Source organism: Protopterus annectens, chromosome 9.part0 (genome assembly GCF_019279795.1).
Source record: "Protopterus annectens isolate FY-2018-M chromosome 9.part0, PAN1.0, whole genome shotgun sequence".
Classification (NCBI taxonomy): Eukaryota; Metazoa; Chordata; order Ceratodontiformes; family Protopteridae; genus Protopterus; species Protopterus annectens.
In genome coordinates, this window is record NC_056743.1 from 996,982,231 (window position 1) to 997,002,233 (window position 20,003).

General features: G+C 41.4%; 1 protein-coding gene across 1 annotated transcript in view; it reads left to right on the forward strand.

Annotated features, from left to right (window-relative positions):
• Window positions 1–8,076: 8,076 nt before the first annotated feature.
• TUBA1A (tubulin alpha 1a) overlaps window positions 8,077–20,003 on the forward strand; it is a 51,452-nt gene continuing 39,525 nt past the window's right edge. The window contains exon 1 of the mRNA XM_044083777.1: window positions 8,077–8,217. Coding sequence (XP_043939712.1) covers window positions 8,215–8,217 — 3 coding nt within the window. The 5' untranslated portion in view covers window positions 8,077–8,214. The remainder of the gene's footprint in view (window positions 8,218–20,003) is intronic.

The window sequence follows — 20,003 nt, forward strand, 5'->3', positions numbered from 1 at the left end:
GTGTGGGTATTGACTAGCTGGTCCAAGACATTTGTACTGACGAAATCAATGAATCTCTGGGCATTTGTGTTCTGGCATGAGTAGTTCTTCCAATCTATGTTTGGGAAGTTAAAGTCAGCCAGAATCAGGGTAAAGGGTTGAATCTTGATAGATTCGATCAGGTCCAAATAGGCGGATTGGACATCTTGAGTCAGATTTGGGGGCCGGTAGCTAGCTATGATTTGAATAGGGGTCTTGTCAATTGTTAACTGCACCTGGAGTGTCTCCCATGCGTCATACTGTTTGACCAGGTCTATATTAGATAATCGAACATTTGAAAGTTCGACTGTCATATGGTCGACTACATATGATCGAACTTTCAAAAGTTCGAATATCTAATAAAAAAAATAAACTACACAAAACACCTACCTGAACATTTTAAGCAGGGAGCAAGCCCCCCTGCACCCCCCATATGGGGGGGCTGCGTTCCCCCCACACCCTCGACATTTAAATATATGAACTCCAAGATCGCACTACATTACAGAAAAGGGAAATCTTCCCATTCCATGCTGTACACAGATCTCCGTTACAACGTTCGAACATTCACAAATCCGATCATATGGTGTTGACCATATGAGACTCGAAATTTTGAATGGTCGAATATTCAATATAGACCTGTTTGACCAGCCCAGATGTGTGTATGTTTTTAATGTATATTGAAACTCCACCTCCTTTGGCTTTTCTGCCCACAGTTTGGGGTCTGGATGTATGATAGGATGAGTAACCAGGTGAGGCTGGGGTGCTTTCCACAGCTTTGAACCAGGTTTCTGTGACTGCATAGATGTCAGCATTTTCCAGGGTTAAGAATGCTTGCAATGAGTGCAGTTTCATGTTTAGACTCCTAGGGTTTAGCAGCATGACCTTTACTTTACATTTTGTTTAAATTTTTATGTTGGTTTTATCAACCACGGGACCTTTCCTAAAAGTGGCACTATGGGGAAGGCAAAAGCCTTTGCCAGAAGCCTGAAGTCCTAGTGAGACAAATGCACGCCATCTCTGGAAAAGCATTGTGGTCTGTCGATCATATCTTTCCAAGCTGTCAGGTACTGGATCCCCCGGAACGACACCAGAAACATGGTCGACCTCTTCATTGATGACACAAAGAAAGATGCAGTACTGGAAAATTGGGGAATAGTCAAAGAAAGGATAAACAAAGGAAAAAAGCCAAGTGGAACCAACTGGACAGAAATGTGTTAGTTGAACTTCACTGTAAACAAATACAAAATGCTGAACTTCAGCCACCTCAGTCCTATTATGAAATACCACCTGGGGGTAACGGATCTGTTTGCAGCAGAGCAGCAAAAGGATCTGGGAATAGCAAAGTATAAAGAAAGAGTAAGACATAAGCACATTGGCCAGGAATGTTAACTCAGATGTAACAAGTGACCACACCTTGATTGGACAATCAGAAGAAATGTAACAGGGACTTGGCAGCAGCAAACAGAAAGGTAATTGTACCGCCTCAATGGAACAGATGTGAGAAGCAAAGTGATAATTATCCTGCTCTATTGATGTTTGATCAAACCACACTTTGAGTATTGTGTGAAGTTTTGGAGGCCATAAAAGGAAAGCGGCATCAGATAGCTGGAAGGAGTCCAGGGGGGAAAAAAACACCAAAATGATAAATACCGAGACACATAAAAACAATCTTCCTAAACAGTAAAAATTGCCTTGACTGGCCTTTGTCAAAGCTATGGCTCAGCAAGCCCAAAGTCACTCAGAAAAAACACCACATAACATCACACATATTGTTATTCCATCACAGTCCATGTAGGTGTAAATGACCTGAGATGTTTCTCTCTGACTATACAAAGAGAAACATTATGGAGCTTTCAGACTATCTGTCTCAGACTGGTATAAGCCCAGCACTGAGCAGCGTATCATCATCACTGAAGATGATCTTACAATATCAGCAAAAAACAAATGATTGATTTTAACAATTGTCTGTCTTTTCTAAGGAAATTCAATATTTGTCAGCTTGGGAGGGCATGTTTAACAGACCACATTGCTTTTCCAAGAATAGTCTGCACCTTCCTCTTCTAGGCTTTCGAATACAGGCTAAAACTTTATCCTCCCCCATAGTGTTTTTAGTGTTTTTTTTAGGCAATGCCAAATTGACAAACCTACCAACATAGCAAAATCAACTCAACTGAACCTCAAGGTGTTACTGCTCAAGGCCAGGAGCCTAAATAAAAAAATACACTCCCTCCAAGCGCTCCTCACACTCAAGAATGTAGATATCTGTGCAGTTACTGAGACATGGTTTAAAGCGCTAGAGAGTACCCTGGCAGTGCAAGGTTTCAGTTCCTTCCACACTTTTAGACCAGTAGCTGTACAGACGAGGGCTAAAGGTGGAGGTGTCTCAGTGTATATGAGTAACAAGCACACCTCTAGGGTTGTCAAACAGGATGATGTGCTGGAGTTCCTCCATGTACAGATCACCACTAACAAAATCCCTTACCGTATTCTAGCCAGCTATAGGTCACCCTCCATGTCCCAAGAAGCTCAATATGTATACCTAGACCTACTGAAATTGCTTAACATCCAACCTAACACCCTACTCAGGGCAGACTTTAATTACCCCTCAGTAAACTGGGAATTCTACATGGCCTCAAATCTATAGACACGGAGATCCTGGACTTCATAAATATAAACACCCTTGACCAAATAGTGAATATGCCCACTAGAGGCTCCAACATACTGGAACTCATGGTCACAGATATGGGAGAATGATGCACCCTTCCCCCAGTGTTTTTCCCTCCCTGGTAATGTCCAACAATAAAACTGTCTCCTTTGAAATCAAAACCAACTGTGTAATCCAATTAAAACCAGTAACAATTAGGAACTATTCCAAGGCAAATTACTTTTTATAAAGTGACAGGTTATCAAAATGTAGTGCCCCTCCAAACCCTGAGAAGCTTATGCTGAATTGCTCCCAGAACCTCTGTACAGCCATGTCAATGGCTACAAGAGGCTGCTGTACCTACCAGAAGTAAGCCCAGGACTAACCCCAGAAATAAACAGCCCAGGTGGCATCCCAAATTAAAGAGGATATAAAACGAAAGTAAAAAAAAAAATTATGGCAAATCAAGAAGGATAATTCCCATGAAGATAAAACCTCTCATCAAACTAAATGGGCAACTAAGATGGCTAATTAGGTCAAGCAAAGCCAACTCTGAGGTTACCACAGCCACCCAAGTGAAAGATAACCATAAGGCCTTCTTCAGCTAATTCAGAAACCTCAAGGACAGCACACAGCAATGTGCTGAACTGGTGGTTAATGGTGACACATTCACGGAGCCTGGCGATATAGCGAACCTGTTAACAAATGAATCTAGTTCCAGCTTTACCCCCTTCTCACCCCCAACAATCCCCCAAAAAACTACCCTCAAACATAACCTCTCCAGCTATAACTAGGAAGCACTTACTGGCTATGCTCGCTAAAGACAAGAATAAGACTTCAATGGGCCCTAGTAACATCCCAGAATGCCTCCTGAACAGTCTAAAATATGACTTAACAGGACCCCTGATGTCATTATTTAACTATAGTCTTAAAACAGGCTTTGTGCCACATGAATGGAGGACTGTGACAGTCATCCTACAGACCCATTAGTCTAACTAGCCTTATTTGCAAAGCTATGTAAGAATTACTATGAAAATTATCAGCAAGGACAAAAGAGACGTCTGGATACTGGATCCATCCCGGTTTGGCTTTGTCAAAGGAAAGTCATGCTTACTGAATCTGAGGGGCTTCTTTGAAAAGGTCATTAAGAGAATGGATGAGTATATAATGGTGCAGTTTGCCTACCTAGATCTGGCAAGAGCATTTGATACAATACCCCATTCAGGCATTGTCAAAAAACTTATGAAAATAGGTATAAATCCCTTTATAACATGATGGATAGTTGGCTGGCTCACTGATAGGACCTTGAGGTTAGAATTGGTGAGGCCACTTCCATAAAGAGGCTGTTCACCAGTGGAGTCCCCAAGGGATCTGTGCTACACTCACTCTTCTTTGGCATCTACTTTTTGGATGCCAAAGTCAATGTCAAAGTCCTCTGGTTAACCAAGTTCACAGATCATTGAATCTTCCCAAGATGTGAAAACCCTTCAGGAAGGCTTAACAAAGACAAACACTTGGTGCCAAAGCCATGGCTTAAAACTCAGTTCCAAGAAACCCATTATAGTACCTTTTGGGAAGTCGGCCACCCGAGGTAACTAAATCATCAATAAAACACCCCTAAAAGTTGATTCACTATTCAGGGATCTGGGAACTCATGTAGATAGTACCCTAACCTTTGACCAACATGTGTCCAAAGTTTTAAGAAAATGCTTCTGTGTTGCTCAAATTCTAACCAAGGCATGGCATCTAAGTCCAGAGAGGTCATCATGTCACTGTACATGTCCCCCATCAGACCCATCATGGAGTATAATGCGAATGCTCACAAAGTTTCCTTACAAAAATAATACAGGGAGTAAACACAGTGTCCTACACGGATCACCTCAAAGCCCTGCATCTTTACTCAGTATTATGCAGACTTCTGAGAGATGATCTTTGCCTGGCATAGAGGGTATCCCTGGACCCTGTTTTGATGAACCTTTTGCAAATCCACAAAATAAATAACCTCAGAACTACTAGACTAAACAACCTACATTTTGCTTGCAACCTAAATTGGACATGTTGGAGATACAGATATGTTTCTCAGAGAATGCTTATTCTCTGGAACAGGCTTCCCATCCAGCTGAAGCAGAGTTTCTCCCTATCCCTATTTAAGCACAGTTTGGACCAATGGATGGGTAATCGGAAATTCACCCCTGGTCTGGCGTCTATGTCTGTGATGGACACAGGCAGTCAGTAACTCACTCCCTATATAAACCACATTTGTGGGTCTTATTTGGTTTGTATGGGTGGGCTTATAATGGCTCCAGTGGTAGTTAGGATAGCATACAACTACGAACCTATGGAGAGAAAAAAATATAACCAAAAGCCAGAGAAGAGAAGCTCTTTTCAGTAGAGACAAGAAGTGGGTAGGCATAATTTGGGTGCACACGAACATTCCATGAGATGTGAATGGGTCACTCTGAACAGGAAAAACAGAATAGAGAGAATGTAGGTCCACCTATCCCTTGGATATGCAAAGGTTTATAAAGAGTACTATATGCATGTGGAATGGATTACTGGAATGGGTTGGGGAGAGGGAATTCTCTAAGCCATTCCAGAGGAAGGTGTAAAAAAGGTGAGGAGGAAGAGATGGAGGGGAAAGTAGCATACTAAATGCACTTTAAGTGTAAGCTATATAGGCTGGTAATCTCCTACCATTAAGAAAATGCAATGTAAATTCTGACATCCAATTCTGGAAGCACTGATCCTCCTAAACGTATAGCATACAAATTGCCCCAAGGCGAAGTTTCACAACAGGAAGAGAAACTAAAGCCAGGTTCCCATGTCAAGTATTCAAGCAAAGAGGAATGGTGTACCTTAATGGAAGAGTGCAACATTTTCTGACCCAGCAATTGTGCCATATATCTCAAAACCACTAGTAGACTGATCCAATAAACCACCAAATGTTAATTGTGGCATTAAAGAAGAATCCTATTCCATTTAATGAAATAAGACTCTTGGGTACAGGGTGTTTTAGCTTCTTGCAGGGGCTTTGCTTTGCCATTGAAAATACAGAATATGCTGGACAAAAACTCATCCCATTTCATGATCTATTGGCCCACTCTTCTTCAAAGTGTGAGAGCCGTTCCCAGCCCATTTGCTCACTGTGAGGTGAAAGCCAATTGCAGAAGCCATCATTTGAGTAACTGTCAAGCATTTTACTATTTGTATTCCCACCTTCATCCTCTGAAGGATGACATGAGTTCCCTTCATCATCAAAGGGGACTCCTATGCCCTCCCCCAATGTTTATGTGCTCCTGCATACACACACATATGATGACCACCATCACCAGCTTGTGAGAGGCAATTCTTTGATTTCCTATTATGTCCTCTGTGAAGTGGAAGTGGGAGCAAATCGGTAGATCAGAAAACCATCATCCCTTCCCCCTCAGGATGGGCAAGTCATTAGAAGCCACTTTTTCCCACCCTCCCCCACCCAGCTCTTCATCACCTGAGCTGCTATCCAAACTTAGGTTGTCTGGGTCAGAGTCAGGGGTTCATCCCTCTGTGCATAAGAGCCAGGGTTACCTGTTTTCATTTTGACTAAACAGATATTTCCTCAGTGATAAATGAGCAATTAATTTGTGGCCTGAACTAAATGAGAGAACCAAGGTTATTTCATCAACGTCAGCACTAATGATCATTATATTTGGCTTGTTCCTTAATGTAAATAATTACCATTCAAATTCCAATTGCTGCTATTCACAGGAAGTAGCCAGATATTTCTGTTTTGTACCTCATACTGTTGCCACCAACCTCTCATCTAACATTTAAATGCATGTACAGTGGCTATAAAAAGTGTACACACCCCTGTTAAAATGCCAGGCTTTTTGTGATGTAAAAAAAAATAGACCACAATAAATCATTTCAAAAACTTTTCCCACCTTTAATGTGACCTATAACCTGTACAAGTCAATTGAAAAACAAACAAATCTGTTAGGGGAAAAATATAAAAAATAAATAAATAAATAACGTACAATAAGCTGACTGCATAAGCGTGCACACCCTTAAACTAATACATTGTTGAAGGACCTTTTGATTTAATTACCATCATAAAAGGCTATTTTAGATATATACTCTTCCTGTCTTTAACCATGCTGTGTACCGAGCGGTGTTACAGACATTATTAGACAGTTCTACATGATCTAGGCACTATGAGACATAATGCTTCCAATAAATGCTCTAAAAAGGTACTCTGCCGAGGGCACCGAGCACAGTATGTCTGGATACACTTGTAACTGTAAAGTCATTACTTCTTAGCAGTATCTTATTAATTTATTAGCCTAAGGTGCACTTTTCAGACATAGCGTCCTCCAAGAATAAAACAAGAAATACAGGATATAAACTGGGCATGATTATACGGGAAGTGAAGCAATAAACACTCATACGTTATGTTAACCATAGCTTTGTACAATAATTGCGGAATGTTATAGACCCCATCCAGTGCAGTACATGGAACAGTTAATTTAGCCACCACAATATTCAAAACATACAATATGTGGAGACACTATAAAGTTAAAGATTGCAGTTAGAAGTGCAACTATTTAAATAAACAAAATAAAAAAACACAGGGATGGATAGAATGTAATCAGGCTTCAACAAAAAGTAAAAACAAATTTGTCCTGTTACTTATTTTGGGTAGGAGCGTACCCATAAAATTCAGTTTTGTGGCCACGTCCTCATTTTTTCGGGGTATAATGTATTGAAATGTGTACATATCGCTCAGTGTCGCTTTTTATTGTCATAAAAAGGTGTGCATTTAATTTCTTATGCCCCACAACTGGAAATGTATTGTTTTTGATGAGAAGTCATATCAATTTGCAGACCAGTGTTGAAGGTGTTAGTTTAGGCATTTAGAGATATGTTTTGTTCTCAGAGAAGTGTAATGTTTCTTACAGACGCTCTCAAAAAACTTACACAAGGTATGCCTAGCTACACTTGATCTGGGTATCTTTTTCAACCCTTTTTAAAATTCTCAGAGGTGTGTAATGTCATCCTCTTTCCATTGTTTCAGCAAAGAGTAGTAAATTCACCATGTGGAGCAGTAAGGATTTTAACAAAAGCTGTGTAGTCTGAGTCGAGAAACTATAACAGCAAGCAATATTTTCTAATATCTGTGATCTAGTCTGATATTTCATAGCATGCCGGCGAGCGATACCCTCCCAGCTGCAAGACCTGATTGATGGATAACTGTCTACCAAAAACGTTCTTTGTCCCGATCCACAAGGAACACCAATTGATTAGCTCATCGCATACCAAGTCCGCCAATCAAAATGTGATACTACGCCTTTTGTTCAAGAAAAAGAACTACTGGTACTTTGTCCAATCACTGGAAGCGGAGGTCGGGCGGTTGCCTTGGTGATGATAACTGTATATATGGAACAGTTTGGACTGCATCTTCAGCAGGTTTTCTTACATCGACCGCATTACAGAGTCGCGCTGTAAGAAGGGATCACAGTCCTCCCTTTTCTTTTTCTTGAGCAACCAGCAGCAGCAATTGTAAACCAGCAAACATGGTAAGTGCATTGGGCGCAGCCCGCATCTTTACTGTATCTCATTTATCCAGAGGGATGGCGAGAGCACTGAAAGTCGAGCAGCTGTATACACAAGATTGAGATGAGTTTTTCTACTCAAGACGTTACTCTGGGTATGGTGACCCCCCCCCCCCCACACACACACACACCAAAAGGGTCCTGATTCTGCTGAAATAATGATCTAATTAATGACTGTTGCCATATTCATATTTATTCAGTATATTGTCTAATTTAAGCCATAGTTTACGCACATTTGTCATTTTAGGAAGTCGTTTTGTTTAAATGCTTTAAAACATCGTCCTCCTAACTTGCTATTGAAATCTGTTCTAGGTAAGGCCTATTTCTGAAACATTCCAGTTATGATTTAGAAAGAGCCTGTATAACGGAATTGCCCGTGTTTTGTTAATAAGGATTACAGCACCAGCTAGCAGATGGGTCTCTTGTTTCAAAAAATTATTTTCTTTAACTTGCTATGAATTCTGTTTGAACCATGGTATGTTTGGTTAAGTCATGCAGAATAATAGCAACTTATAATATGAAGTAGCTGAGAGTTTAAAATACAAGGTGATGTGCAATTATCAGTTCTGGACTGCTGACTTTAAATACCTTGCAGCTAGCTTCCTTATATATTCCTCATGAAATAACTATATGTATATTCAGGACTTCTTGCTAATGTGTTGCTGTTGAATTTAGTCCTGTTAAATATAAAAGTGATATTTTGCATACTTTATTTTAATAAAGGCGTGTACTTCAGATTGCCACAGTTATTGATGGGAAGGGGTGACGTTTGGAATTCTGTGAATGCTAGGGACAAAAGAACGGGAAGCTGAATAGAGCCTAACTTAGTCTATTATGTCTTTGCAGAATTCAAAAAATCCATTTAACGGTGGAGGGTTACTCAGTACATGTGTTGCAGATGGTGTTTTTGGTTGGATGTGGCTTCACATTTTTGTGAATAGAGGGGGAAGTAGTCTGATGTCTGTCCATGAACAAGGGTGGGGTCTTGGAATATTTAGACACAAAGGCACAGTAAGTAAAAGCAGGCTAAAATGAAGAATTTGGCAGGTAACAAAGTCACTGAGATTTTTGATGAAAACATTCTACTTCACAGGATGCTACTTGGAGGGTCAACCTTTGTTCAGATTTTGGCTTTTGAAGAACAACAGTCCACTATTTTAAACAGACGTGATCTAAATTAACCAGCATCCAGTTGCAGAATGCCCTTATGACTTTGTCTCACAAGAATAAAACAGTGGCACGGACAAATTTAAAAAAAACATGATTTTTTCTGCTTACCCTTTGTTAGCAGCTTGCAGCTTTCTTTCCTTAGTTCTGTGATCAGACGATGGGAGGGGCTTGTCTCAGAGGATGGAATGCGAACAGATCATTCAAGATGTTAAAAGCTGTTTTTCTAAACAAGGGAAATTTATGTAAGGGGGATTGGAATTTAGTTCTTTGGGAGGCTTGAAATTGTAATTTGGAACTTAAACCATACACATAAACTGAAGCAGGATGCTTTTTGTTTTTGAGTTGTGGGAAGGCTTTGTTCACTGCTACCTTCAGTTATTTCATTCCACAAGGGTTAGGAATACTGGCAGCTAGTGGCAGGATGAGATCATGCAGTCCAAAAATAGCAGTTAAGAGCTCAGCTGTGATGTGGAATATAGTCTTTGTTGTTGCTTTTTCTAGTCTAGATGATGGGGATCAAGTGTAATACTATAGTTTTGCTGGGTGGGGCAGTGGTCTCTGACTGCTCTTTCTACCTATTCTTTTCTGGTCTAAGTAATCCCTTTAAATAACCTAGTTAACATTTTTGTGGCACCAGTCCACTGTTTACACGCACAAAAAAAGAAGGAAGAAAAGAAAATATTCTAAGTTGAGAATATAAAGTCATTACACTTTTTTTTTTTGGGGGGGGGGGTCTTTTCATTTATTCCACAGCACCTTTACAAGAAAATGGGATGTGAAGCGACCAGTCTGCTGTGGTGTTAACCAGGAAATGATGATGTCAATGGGTGTGGTCAACTGGGTACCAAACTCAGTACTACAGTGTTTAATATTTGCTTGCATTGAGAACAAAAGGATCCAGGAAACCATCACTTCCACCCATGTGATATCAGAACTGTTGCATTTTGTGTTGGTGTGTGTGGATGCAGGTGTATATGGTGTGTGAAGTGAGGCTTAAAAGGTTTGTTTATGACCTATATGCACTCCTTAATACATGAGTGGAACAATTCTAAGTCCTCTTGTCCCAAAAGGAAACCTTTTTATCCTGATCTACTTCCCAAAATAGTGACTGATGCCATAAAGATGTCTGCTATTGCTGTACATGAAATATGTACTCTGGCTAGTAACTATTCTGAATTATTTTCTGCATTGTTAATAACATATGCAGTCAAGCCAGTGCTTTTATATTCTGTACTCTGGCCAGTGTTTTTTTTTTTTTACTCTGTCCTCCGTATCATTAAGAATGCAAGTAGTCTAATCAGTACTTTTTTTTTTAGTTTTCTATTGTATCATTTAGTTATAATTCTGTATCATTTTCTTAGTCGACTTTGAAATCAGTATAATTGCAGCCTCGTGCTTGCTATCATTTGTGGCCCATTCTAACTGACACCAGTAGCTGAAAGCAGCATTTACAACATATAATGTAAACCATCTAGCCACTAAACCAGCCTCTAATTATTCTGTAGCTGTTATGGTTTCTGAAAATACCATGTTTTTTCTGCAATGTGCAGTATGTGAATGTGAACCCGTAATCTTTTGTCTTGTTCTGCAGCACACTGGGCAAATTGGGAGGAGTCTGTTTTTTCAGAAGTATATTTTCTCAGCTGTCATTAAATATTGATTTTTCTTTCACACAGTGCAGACATCCATTACTTCATATATAAAATGGATAGGTAGAAGGGCTATGTAAGAAATTTTCTGAAATGCATATTGTATTATTTATCAGATAAAAATGCAGAAGCATGTAAAGTTAGTAAGACAATATTTATATATATTTATTTATTTATTTATTTATTTATTTATTTTAAATATTGCTATGTTAAATGTGAGATCTGCAGAGAGGGAGTCATTGAAACGTTTGCGATTACTGGTACTAACCTCTAATCCAGCAGTAGTGGGGAATGTTAAGAAAAAACTAAGGATAAAGGACTGAAACAGTATTTTCCTTTTACTTGTGTTTTACTGCCTAACATTATTAGCCAAAGTAGGAAGAGAATGTTTTACATGTTGACGCTCCTAAGCCTTTCTTTTACACCTCATTAGTACTGTCTATTGAAATATTTTTCTATTCCCCTATTTTTATTTTTTTGCCATTCTTTTACATCTCATTAGCATTGTCTATTGAAATATTTTTGCATTCCCCTATTTTATTTTCTATCTTTTTTCCAGACTAGATTTTGGAACTTACTACTGCCATTGTTTACCCAAAAATCTAACTGTTATACCTTCTAAAACAGCTTGCAACTACTATATTTAAATGCAGTAGTTGTTCTAAATAACAAAGCTGCTAAATGTCATCTTCACCTGTTGTTCATGTGATGCAACTGCAACTATTTCTCTGTCTTGTAGCAGATCATTGTGTCATAAAGTCAAATAAGGCCATGACTGAAAATGGACACCTGCAGCCCAGTCTACTTAACAGGTTTATAGATTTACAATAGGCTAACCACCATCGTGGTTTTTACAAGCCTAGCTTTGCAACCCAACCCAGTTTTGTCCCCGAATTCCTTGCACACTCATATGGTGGAGTATGCTTGTAAAGAGGTTGCTAAGGGTTATGTGGAGGGGGGGGTTACTTACTGTTGATGTCTCTCCATCAGAGACATGGAGGCCAAACCAGGGGTGAATTTGAGATTTCCCATCCATTGATCAAGGTTTTGTTTGAATAGGGTCAGGGATGAGCTCTGCTTCATGTAACTTAGGAGCTTATTCTCTAGTGCTGGAATCCTTTGAGACATGTCACTTTCTTCAGCATGTTTGATTTATGTCATATGCAAAGTTCAGTTCCTTTGCTCTAGAGTTTCTGGTGCTGTTTGTTTCGCTGATGTACAAGAGATCCATCAGAGGGGGATCTAGGGATGCCTTATATGCCAGCCATAGATTTCCTCTCTGTAGGACAAGGTATTCATACCTTGGATTCTCCTGGTGAGGAATCTTTTTGGGCATTCCAGCTGATGCAATTGCCTGGTTAGGTACATATCAATGGGGGGCACTGAACTCAGTGCTGGGTCTGATAAGAGCTGAGTAGAGAGGTACTGTAACTTCCTTGGACCTGGATGCCATATCATTATGAGTTGGGAGACATAGAATGATTTTCTTATTGTCTTGGCTATGTGTTGGTCAAAGGCCAGATTACTGTGTAGATATGTTCCCAGATCCCTAACTATTGGGTCAACTCTTACTGATGTTTTATTGATGGAGTAATTAGCTTGGATAGATTTCCCTAAGGGCACTACAGTGCATTTCTTCACACTGAGTTTTAATCTGTGCCTTTGGCACCAGTCATTTGTTTGTGTTAGACCCTCTTGAAAGATGTTGGTTTTGTGATAGCTCCCAGTTTACAGTCATCTGTGAACTTGGTAAGCTAGAAGTCTTTGACATTAGCCTTGGCTGCTGAAAAGTAGATGCCAAACAGGAGCAGTTCCAACAGGGAGCCTGGGGTGCTTTGCTGATGACCTGTCTCCTGGTGGAGGTGATCTCACCGATCCTAACTTCTTGAGTCCTATCTGTGAGCCAGCCAACAGTCTAGTGAGTTGGGTATGGATTTATGCTTAGATCTGAGAATTTGTCAAAAAATACGTGACTGGGGTATTGTATAGAATACCTTGGCCAGGTCAAGGTAGACTGTATAAACCATTTTCTCCTCATCCATAGCCTTGGTGACCCTATTGAAGAAGTTTACCAAATTGAATAGGTAGGTCCTTCCCTTAAAGTCAAACAACTGGGATGGGTCTAGTGTCTGCAGGTTGCAATGTCCTTTTTGATAATTTCTGTGATAATTCGTTCCATGGCTTTGCATATTAGACTTGTCAGACCAATGGATCTGTAGTTCCCAGAGTCGGTTGATGGCCGTTCCTTCTGAAGAGGGATAACTACTGGCCTCCATTCATCTGGTGTGTAACCTGTTTTGAGGCTGTAGTTGAAGAGTGCCACAACTGGTCCTGCTAGATCATGTTTTAGGTTATTTAGGAGGCAACCAGGGATATGAACAGGGCCCACTGAAGCAGTGATTTTGGCCTTAGCGAGCATCACCAGGACCTGCTTCCCATTGATCGTTTGGGGGGTATGAAATGATAGAAGGGATTTCACAGGAAGTAGTTGGGGGGAATGGGGGGGGTGAAGCTAGAGCTAAATTTATCAGCCATTAGATTCCCTATTTCATCTTGGACAGTGAAGGTTGTGCCATTTACCACCAGTTCTACACACTGAGTGTTACCGTTAAGGTTTCTGACTTATCTGAAGAAGGTCTTGTGATTATCCTTAGCATGGGAGGCCATATTGACCTTGTAATCGGCCTCGTTGAACCTCTTTGTTTCTTGTTTAGTTGAATCAGAGAGCTCTTGTCTCTAAGAGTTGCTGTTTCTAATTTTGTCTTTTGTTACATATCCTCTAAAGGTAAAGAGTCCACCAGTAGGGGCTGTTTTTGGTGTTTAGATCTGGGCTTACTTCTGGTAGGTACAGCATCCTCAATGCAGCCAGTTTCATGTTTGTACAGAGCGTCTATAAATAATTCTACACAGGTAGCCGTGATCTCAGGTTTTGTGGGAGCTGTGAATTTTGACAAATTGTCACTTTATAGGATGTAGTTTGCTATAGAATAGTTCCTGTTACAGGTTTAGTTGGGTTTTCTGAGTTGATTTTTATTTGAGGGAGACAGCTTTGTGATCCAACATCACAAATGAGGATGTGATATGGGTGGGGGTGCAAAGCTCTCCCATGTTGGTGAGTACTAGGTCCAAATATGTTTGATCCTCTAGAGTGCACACTATCTGACCCAGAGTATTTGTGCTGATAAAGTCCAGAGAACATTGTATCTGTGAGTTAGAGATAATGTACATTTCCCAGTCTATAGAGGAGTAGTTAAAGCCTCCCATGAATAGATTATTTGGATTTTGAGATCATCTAGTAGGTCTAGGTAAGAGTTGTGAGCTTCATGAATCATAGAGGATGACCTGTAGCTAGCCAGGACATGGTAAGAAAACTTTTCTATGGAGACTTGGACGTGGATAAACTCTAGGGCATCATCCTGTTTAACCAATCTGGAGTGTATTTGTTGTTAATGTGGATAAAGACACTTCAGTTTTAGTCCCTGTCTGTACTGCTGTTGGTTTAAATGTGTGGAAGGTACTGTAACCTTTCACTGCCAGAGTACTTTCTATGGCTTTAAACCAATTCTCTGTAACAGCACAGATGTCTACATTCTCCAGAGTGAAGAAAGCTTGTAGGGTTTAGAGTTTATTGTTTCTGCTCCTAGCATTGAGCAGAAACACCTTAAGGCTGCTTTGAGGTTTTTTTTTTGTTTGTTTTTTTTAATATATATTGGTATTGTCATTCTGACATTACCTAAAAAGGCTCTAAGGGGGTGGATAATTTTTATATCTGAAAGCTTAGGGGGCACAGGTGCAGACCATTCTTGACAAAGCAACATGATCAGTTATCCATGTCCTGCCATGCTGATACATATTCGATTCCCCTGGAGTGATACCAGAAACTAAAACCAGTTATTAAAATCAGTGATTTTTCTGTTCATATTGTGACATCAGCCTTGGTGAAAGTAGAATGCTGCTCAGTGGAAGACACATAGCTGTCTGACACATTCAGAGAGATCCATAGTGTCTCTTTTCATATAGTCCAGTGAGGTATGTCCCAAGTCATGTATGCCCACATGGACTATGATAGAATCGTATTGGCACCTTTGATGCAGTGACTTGAGAGCATGCTTGCTATCTTCTCCTTGTCCATTCTTGTGAGAGAGGCATCTCTGTGTTGTACGATTGAATCCCCTATGACAAGTACTAGATAAAGTGCTTTCTTGCCTCACGGGCTTTGTTCTTGGGGGGTCATTGGGTGTAGGCTTATGTGTGGTGTTAGGTGTTGCTTTTTGATGTGTGCTGTAGTGATTGCTGAGGATAGGTGTTGCCATTTGACAGCTTAGGAGGCCTTTAAGGTTTGGAAATATTTCTTTAAGCACCTCAGCATAAGGTCTATGTTAGTAAAATGAAATAAAATCTAACAAAATTAGCACTTCCTTCTTTCCACCCAAACAATCACAGTCACTAAATGAATCTTTCCCTTCTCTAAACAGCATATGTTTTCACAGTCTCACAAATTATATGTCCTCTCAGTGTTTGTAGCTAGTGGTTTATCCCCTCCCCCTTCTGTGGTTAGGATCTCCTGAACATACCAGTCCTAGAGAAGGGATATTTAATTTGATGATCAAAGTGCCTCAGGAAGATCCAGGAAAGATGACTATGTCAAGACATGCTGCATCCATTCATATGGTTCTGTCCTCTGTCTCTTATTCGTCTTGGAGGAATACTCCTAGGCCAAACCCAATAGAAGAGCAGGCAAGTCATTTGCTTAATTTCTTACCTGTTCTACCTATTCTGAAAAGGGTAAATGATGAGCAGCACCTGACAGTTGAATGGGATGTATACATCCTTCATGATGTCACCCTAGGAGCAGATCACTTCTGTCCTTACCAAAAAAAAAAAAAAAAAACTTGCTGCTGGTTTTCTTACTACAACATGAGGCAGTAGTACAACACAACAAAGGCACTTTTTACGATAAATATCCATAGGCATCAGGTCTGGGGTTCAAATCAGTAGTCAGCTGTTTGATGTACTGACCTCATGTACTATGATATAATCACAGGTGTGTGATCCAGAAGCAGAATGAATATTGGCCCAAATGCTGTCATAGGTTATGGCTTCATAAAGCCTCAGTGATAACTGTTAAATAATTTCCCCAGAAATTCTTTTGTTTTACATGATTGGTACATTGTATGGGCACTGAGTGCCACCCCTATCAGTGTTAATTATATGTGGAAAAGTGGAATGCATCTGAGCCTTAAGGAGAGACTTTAATTGTGGTCTGTGGACCCATTAACTCACTTAAGCATCTCTTGTTGTTGTGTCTTTCGGCTTTTCCTGGTTAGGGGTCGCCACAGTGGAACTCCGGTCCGCTAATGATTGGCAGTAGATTTTTACGTGCAGAGTTGCCGGCCCTGACGCACAACCTTCAACGAAGGTACGCCTATTCACGCATGTCTCCACGCAGAAGTCACTCTAGCTGAGAATCGAACAGGACAACATCTTACTGTGAGGCGACAACGCTACCTCAGCACCACCACCGCAGTCACTTAAGCATCTCTAAGTGGTATAAAGATTGTCTTCTAATGACTTGGGACATTCCTGCAAAGAATACTGCCAGTTGTAGAAGGTAAAAAAAAAAAGTTCTGCAAACAATCATTGGAACTGTCAGTAGTGCAGAGAAACACAAAAGTGCATTATTTTCAGCATTAATAGTCCACTCCAGAACACACACACCGTACTAAATCAAACCCATCCAAGTGGGGGGGGGGGGGCTACACCAACCACCACCACTATATATACCAACCCGACATCGCACTACAGTGGGGAAAAAGGCAAAGTTGTGTTGATGGCCCAGTGGTTCTTAACACTGGGAAAAATTCTGTGCTTCGCTGTAATGAATTTTGCTGTTTAGCCATCAGTTAATACATATTCAAATAGGTTCATAGGTAGGTAGTAGGCTATCAGCCCGAAGGCATTTATAAGCCTAGCTGGAATGTGTTGGCTTTCGCCACCCCCTTAGATTAGTTCCCTGTGCCTCTGTCCAGCAGAGCCATTGAAGTGATCCCTGGGGTAAACTTTCTGTTTCCCATCCACTCGTCAAGGTTTCTCTTGAAGAGGGTTAGCGAGGAGCTCTGCCTAATGCAGATTGGAATCTTGTTCCAGAGCATGGGAAGTCTCTGGGACAGGAATCTATCCCTCCAGCATGTCCTATTTATTGTTGTGGTGAGGTTTAGATCCCTGGAGCGTGTGGCTCGAGGGGATATGGTTTTCTTTAGGTGGAGCATGTCCATCAATTCTGGGTTGGACATGGCCTTGTATGTCAGGCAGAGATCACCTCTGAGTAGGCGGTATGCAACCGAGTACAGCTGAAGTTTCTTCAGTCGAGCTGCATAGGGCATCTGCTTGAGGCCAGTGATCCTCTTGGTGAGGAACTTCTGTGGTCTTTCCAAGTGTTGCAGGTGTCTTGTAAGGTACATCCCAAATGGGGCATTGTACTCTATGATGGGTCTGATGAGCGATTTGTTGAGGGGCCCAATGACCTCTTTTGATCTGGATGCAAGCCCTTTTGTGATTAGGTGGGCCAAATAGAAGGATTTTCTAATCACTTTGGCAATGTGATTATCAAAGGAGAGGTTACTATCTACTTGGGTCCCCAGAGCCCTTATTACGTCTTCCATATTTAGGGGGCTACCACCTATGTGGTAGTTTGTGGGTACTTTGTTTTTTCCAAAGGGGATGACTATGTGCTTTTTGGCATTTAGCTTGAGACCATGGCTTTGACACCAGGTATCTGTCTCAGTGAGACCCTTTTGAAGGATGTCTGTTTCAGCCGGAGAGTCAGTTATAGCCCCTAGTTTGCAGTCGTCTGTGAACTTGGTAAGCCATAGTCCTCCTGTGCTTGCCTGTACCTCTGAGAAGTATATGCCGAACAGGAGGGGTCCTAGGACTGAGCCCTGGGGAACACCACTTGTAACAGGTTTAGAGTCAGACCTAGCTCCTGCAACTCTTACCATGTGGGTTCTGTCTGTGAGCCAGCTGGCAATCCATCTCGTGACGTGGGGGTTTATGTTTAGGCTGGTGAGCTTGTTTATAATACCTGAGTGGAGATAGTGTCAAAGGCCTTTACGAGGTCTAGGTAGGCTATGTGGACCACCTTTCCCTCGTCTATAGCCTTGGTAACTGTCTCAAAGAAGTCCAACAGGTTTAGGAGGCATGATCTGCCCTTAACAAAGCCGAACTGGGTTGGGTCCAGTGTTAGGAGGTTTCCAATGTCTCTGTTAATGAGATCCATGATGATGTGCTCCATAGCTTTTCAGACCAAGCTAGTCAGGCTTGTAGAGCGATAGTTCCCGGGGTCCGTTGTGGCTCCACCTTTGTGGAGCGGAATAACCGTTGCTGTGTGTCACTCTGTGTGCACGTAGCCTGTGGAGAGGCTGAGTTTAAACAGTGTGTTTAGGTGAGAGGTTAGTTCATCTTTGAGCTTGTGTAGGATGCAGCCTGGGACACCATCCGGTCCCAGTGATGCTGTGTTTTTGGCTTTGGAAAGGGCTGTTTTAACCTGAGTGTCTGTGATTTCAGGGGCACTACATTCTTCTGGTATAGTTATGGGCCCTTTTGGGGGTGAGAGGGGGGTGAAGTTTGCACTGAACCTATCTGCCAGGATGTTGGCTATATCAGTCAGTTCAGTGTATTTTGTGCCATTCTGCACTAACTCCGAGCAGATCTGAGAATTGCCATTTAGATTCTTGACATAGCTAAAGAATGCCTTGTGGTTATCTTTGGAGTCCATGGCAATTTTTCTTTCGAAGCTAGCCTTGGATGATTTTATGAGGGAACGTAGTTTCTTGCTGATACTGATCAGGGATGTCTTCCCTTCTTGGGATTTTACTCTTTTCTGTACTAGTTTCCTCCTTCTATTGTATAGCTTGTTTATGGCAGGGGTCCACCAGACTGGTTTCCTTTTCTTGGAGGAGTGAGTCTTGGTTTTGTTTGGAATAGCATGATCCATGCATTCTTGTAGGTGCCTGTAGAGTGCATTAGTAAAGGATTTTGCAGCTTGGACAGCTTTATCCTTTAGCATGGGGGCTTTGAAACTTCCCACCTCGGTCTTAAGTAACGTAAAGTTTGCTTCTGAAAAGTTTTACACGGTGGTTTCTTTGACCGGGGGTGGTGGCGGAATGTGGATATCCAGAGTGATTAGTTTATGGTCAGATCTAACCAGCGAGGGGTTGACCTCCGGTGTGGAACACCGGTCGCCCAAGGTGGTGATGACCAGGTCCAATATGTTGTCACCTGTGGTGGGGGTGTTAGCCAGTTGATCTAGGGTGTTTGAGTTTATAAATTCTAGGAAATGTTGGGCCAGGGAGTTCGTACTTGAGCAGTTCTCCCAATTAATGTTTGGATAATTGAAATCACCCAATATCAGGGTGTTTGGTAGGACTTTTATGTATCCCAGTGTTTCCAGGAATGCGGAGTGGGGGTCCTGGGACATGGTGGGTGATCTGTATCAAGCTGTAATTTGAATAGCAGTTTTGCCCGTTGTTAGTTGCACGTGGATGATCTGTGAAGCATCGTGCTATGCCACTAACCTGGAGGTGTGGGTATCCTTGATGAATATGGATACTCCCCCATCTTTTGTATTTCGGTCCGGTTTTGTGGCTGAAATGTATGGTATGAGTTGTAGCCTGGTAGTGCTGGGGTGCTCTCTGGAGCCTTAAACCAGGTTTCTATTACTGCACATATATCGATTTTCTCCATACTGAGCAGTGCCTCGAGTGCGTGCATTTTGAGGTTTAGACTTCTGGCATTGAGCAGCATTACCCTGCCGTTACTTGTGCTAGTTACGGCAGTGGGTTTGTCTTTTGGGCCTTGCCTAAAAAAGGCACTATGGGGGTGGCAAGAGCCTTGGCCAGTATTCGAAAGCCTAAGGGTGACAGGTGCAAGCTG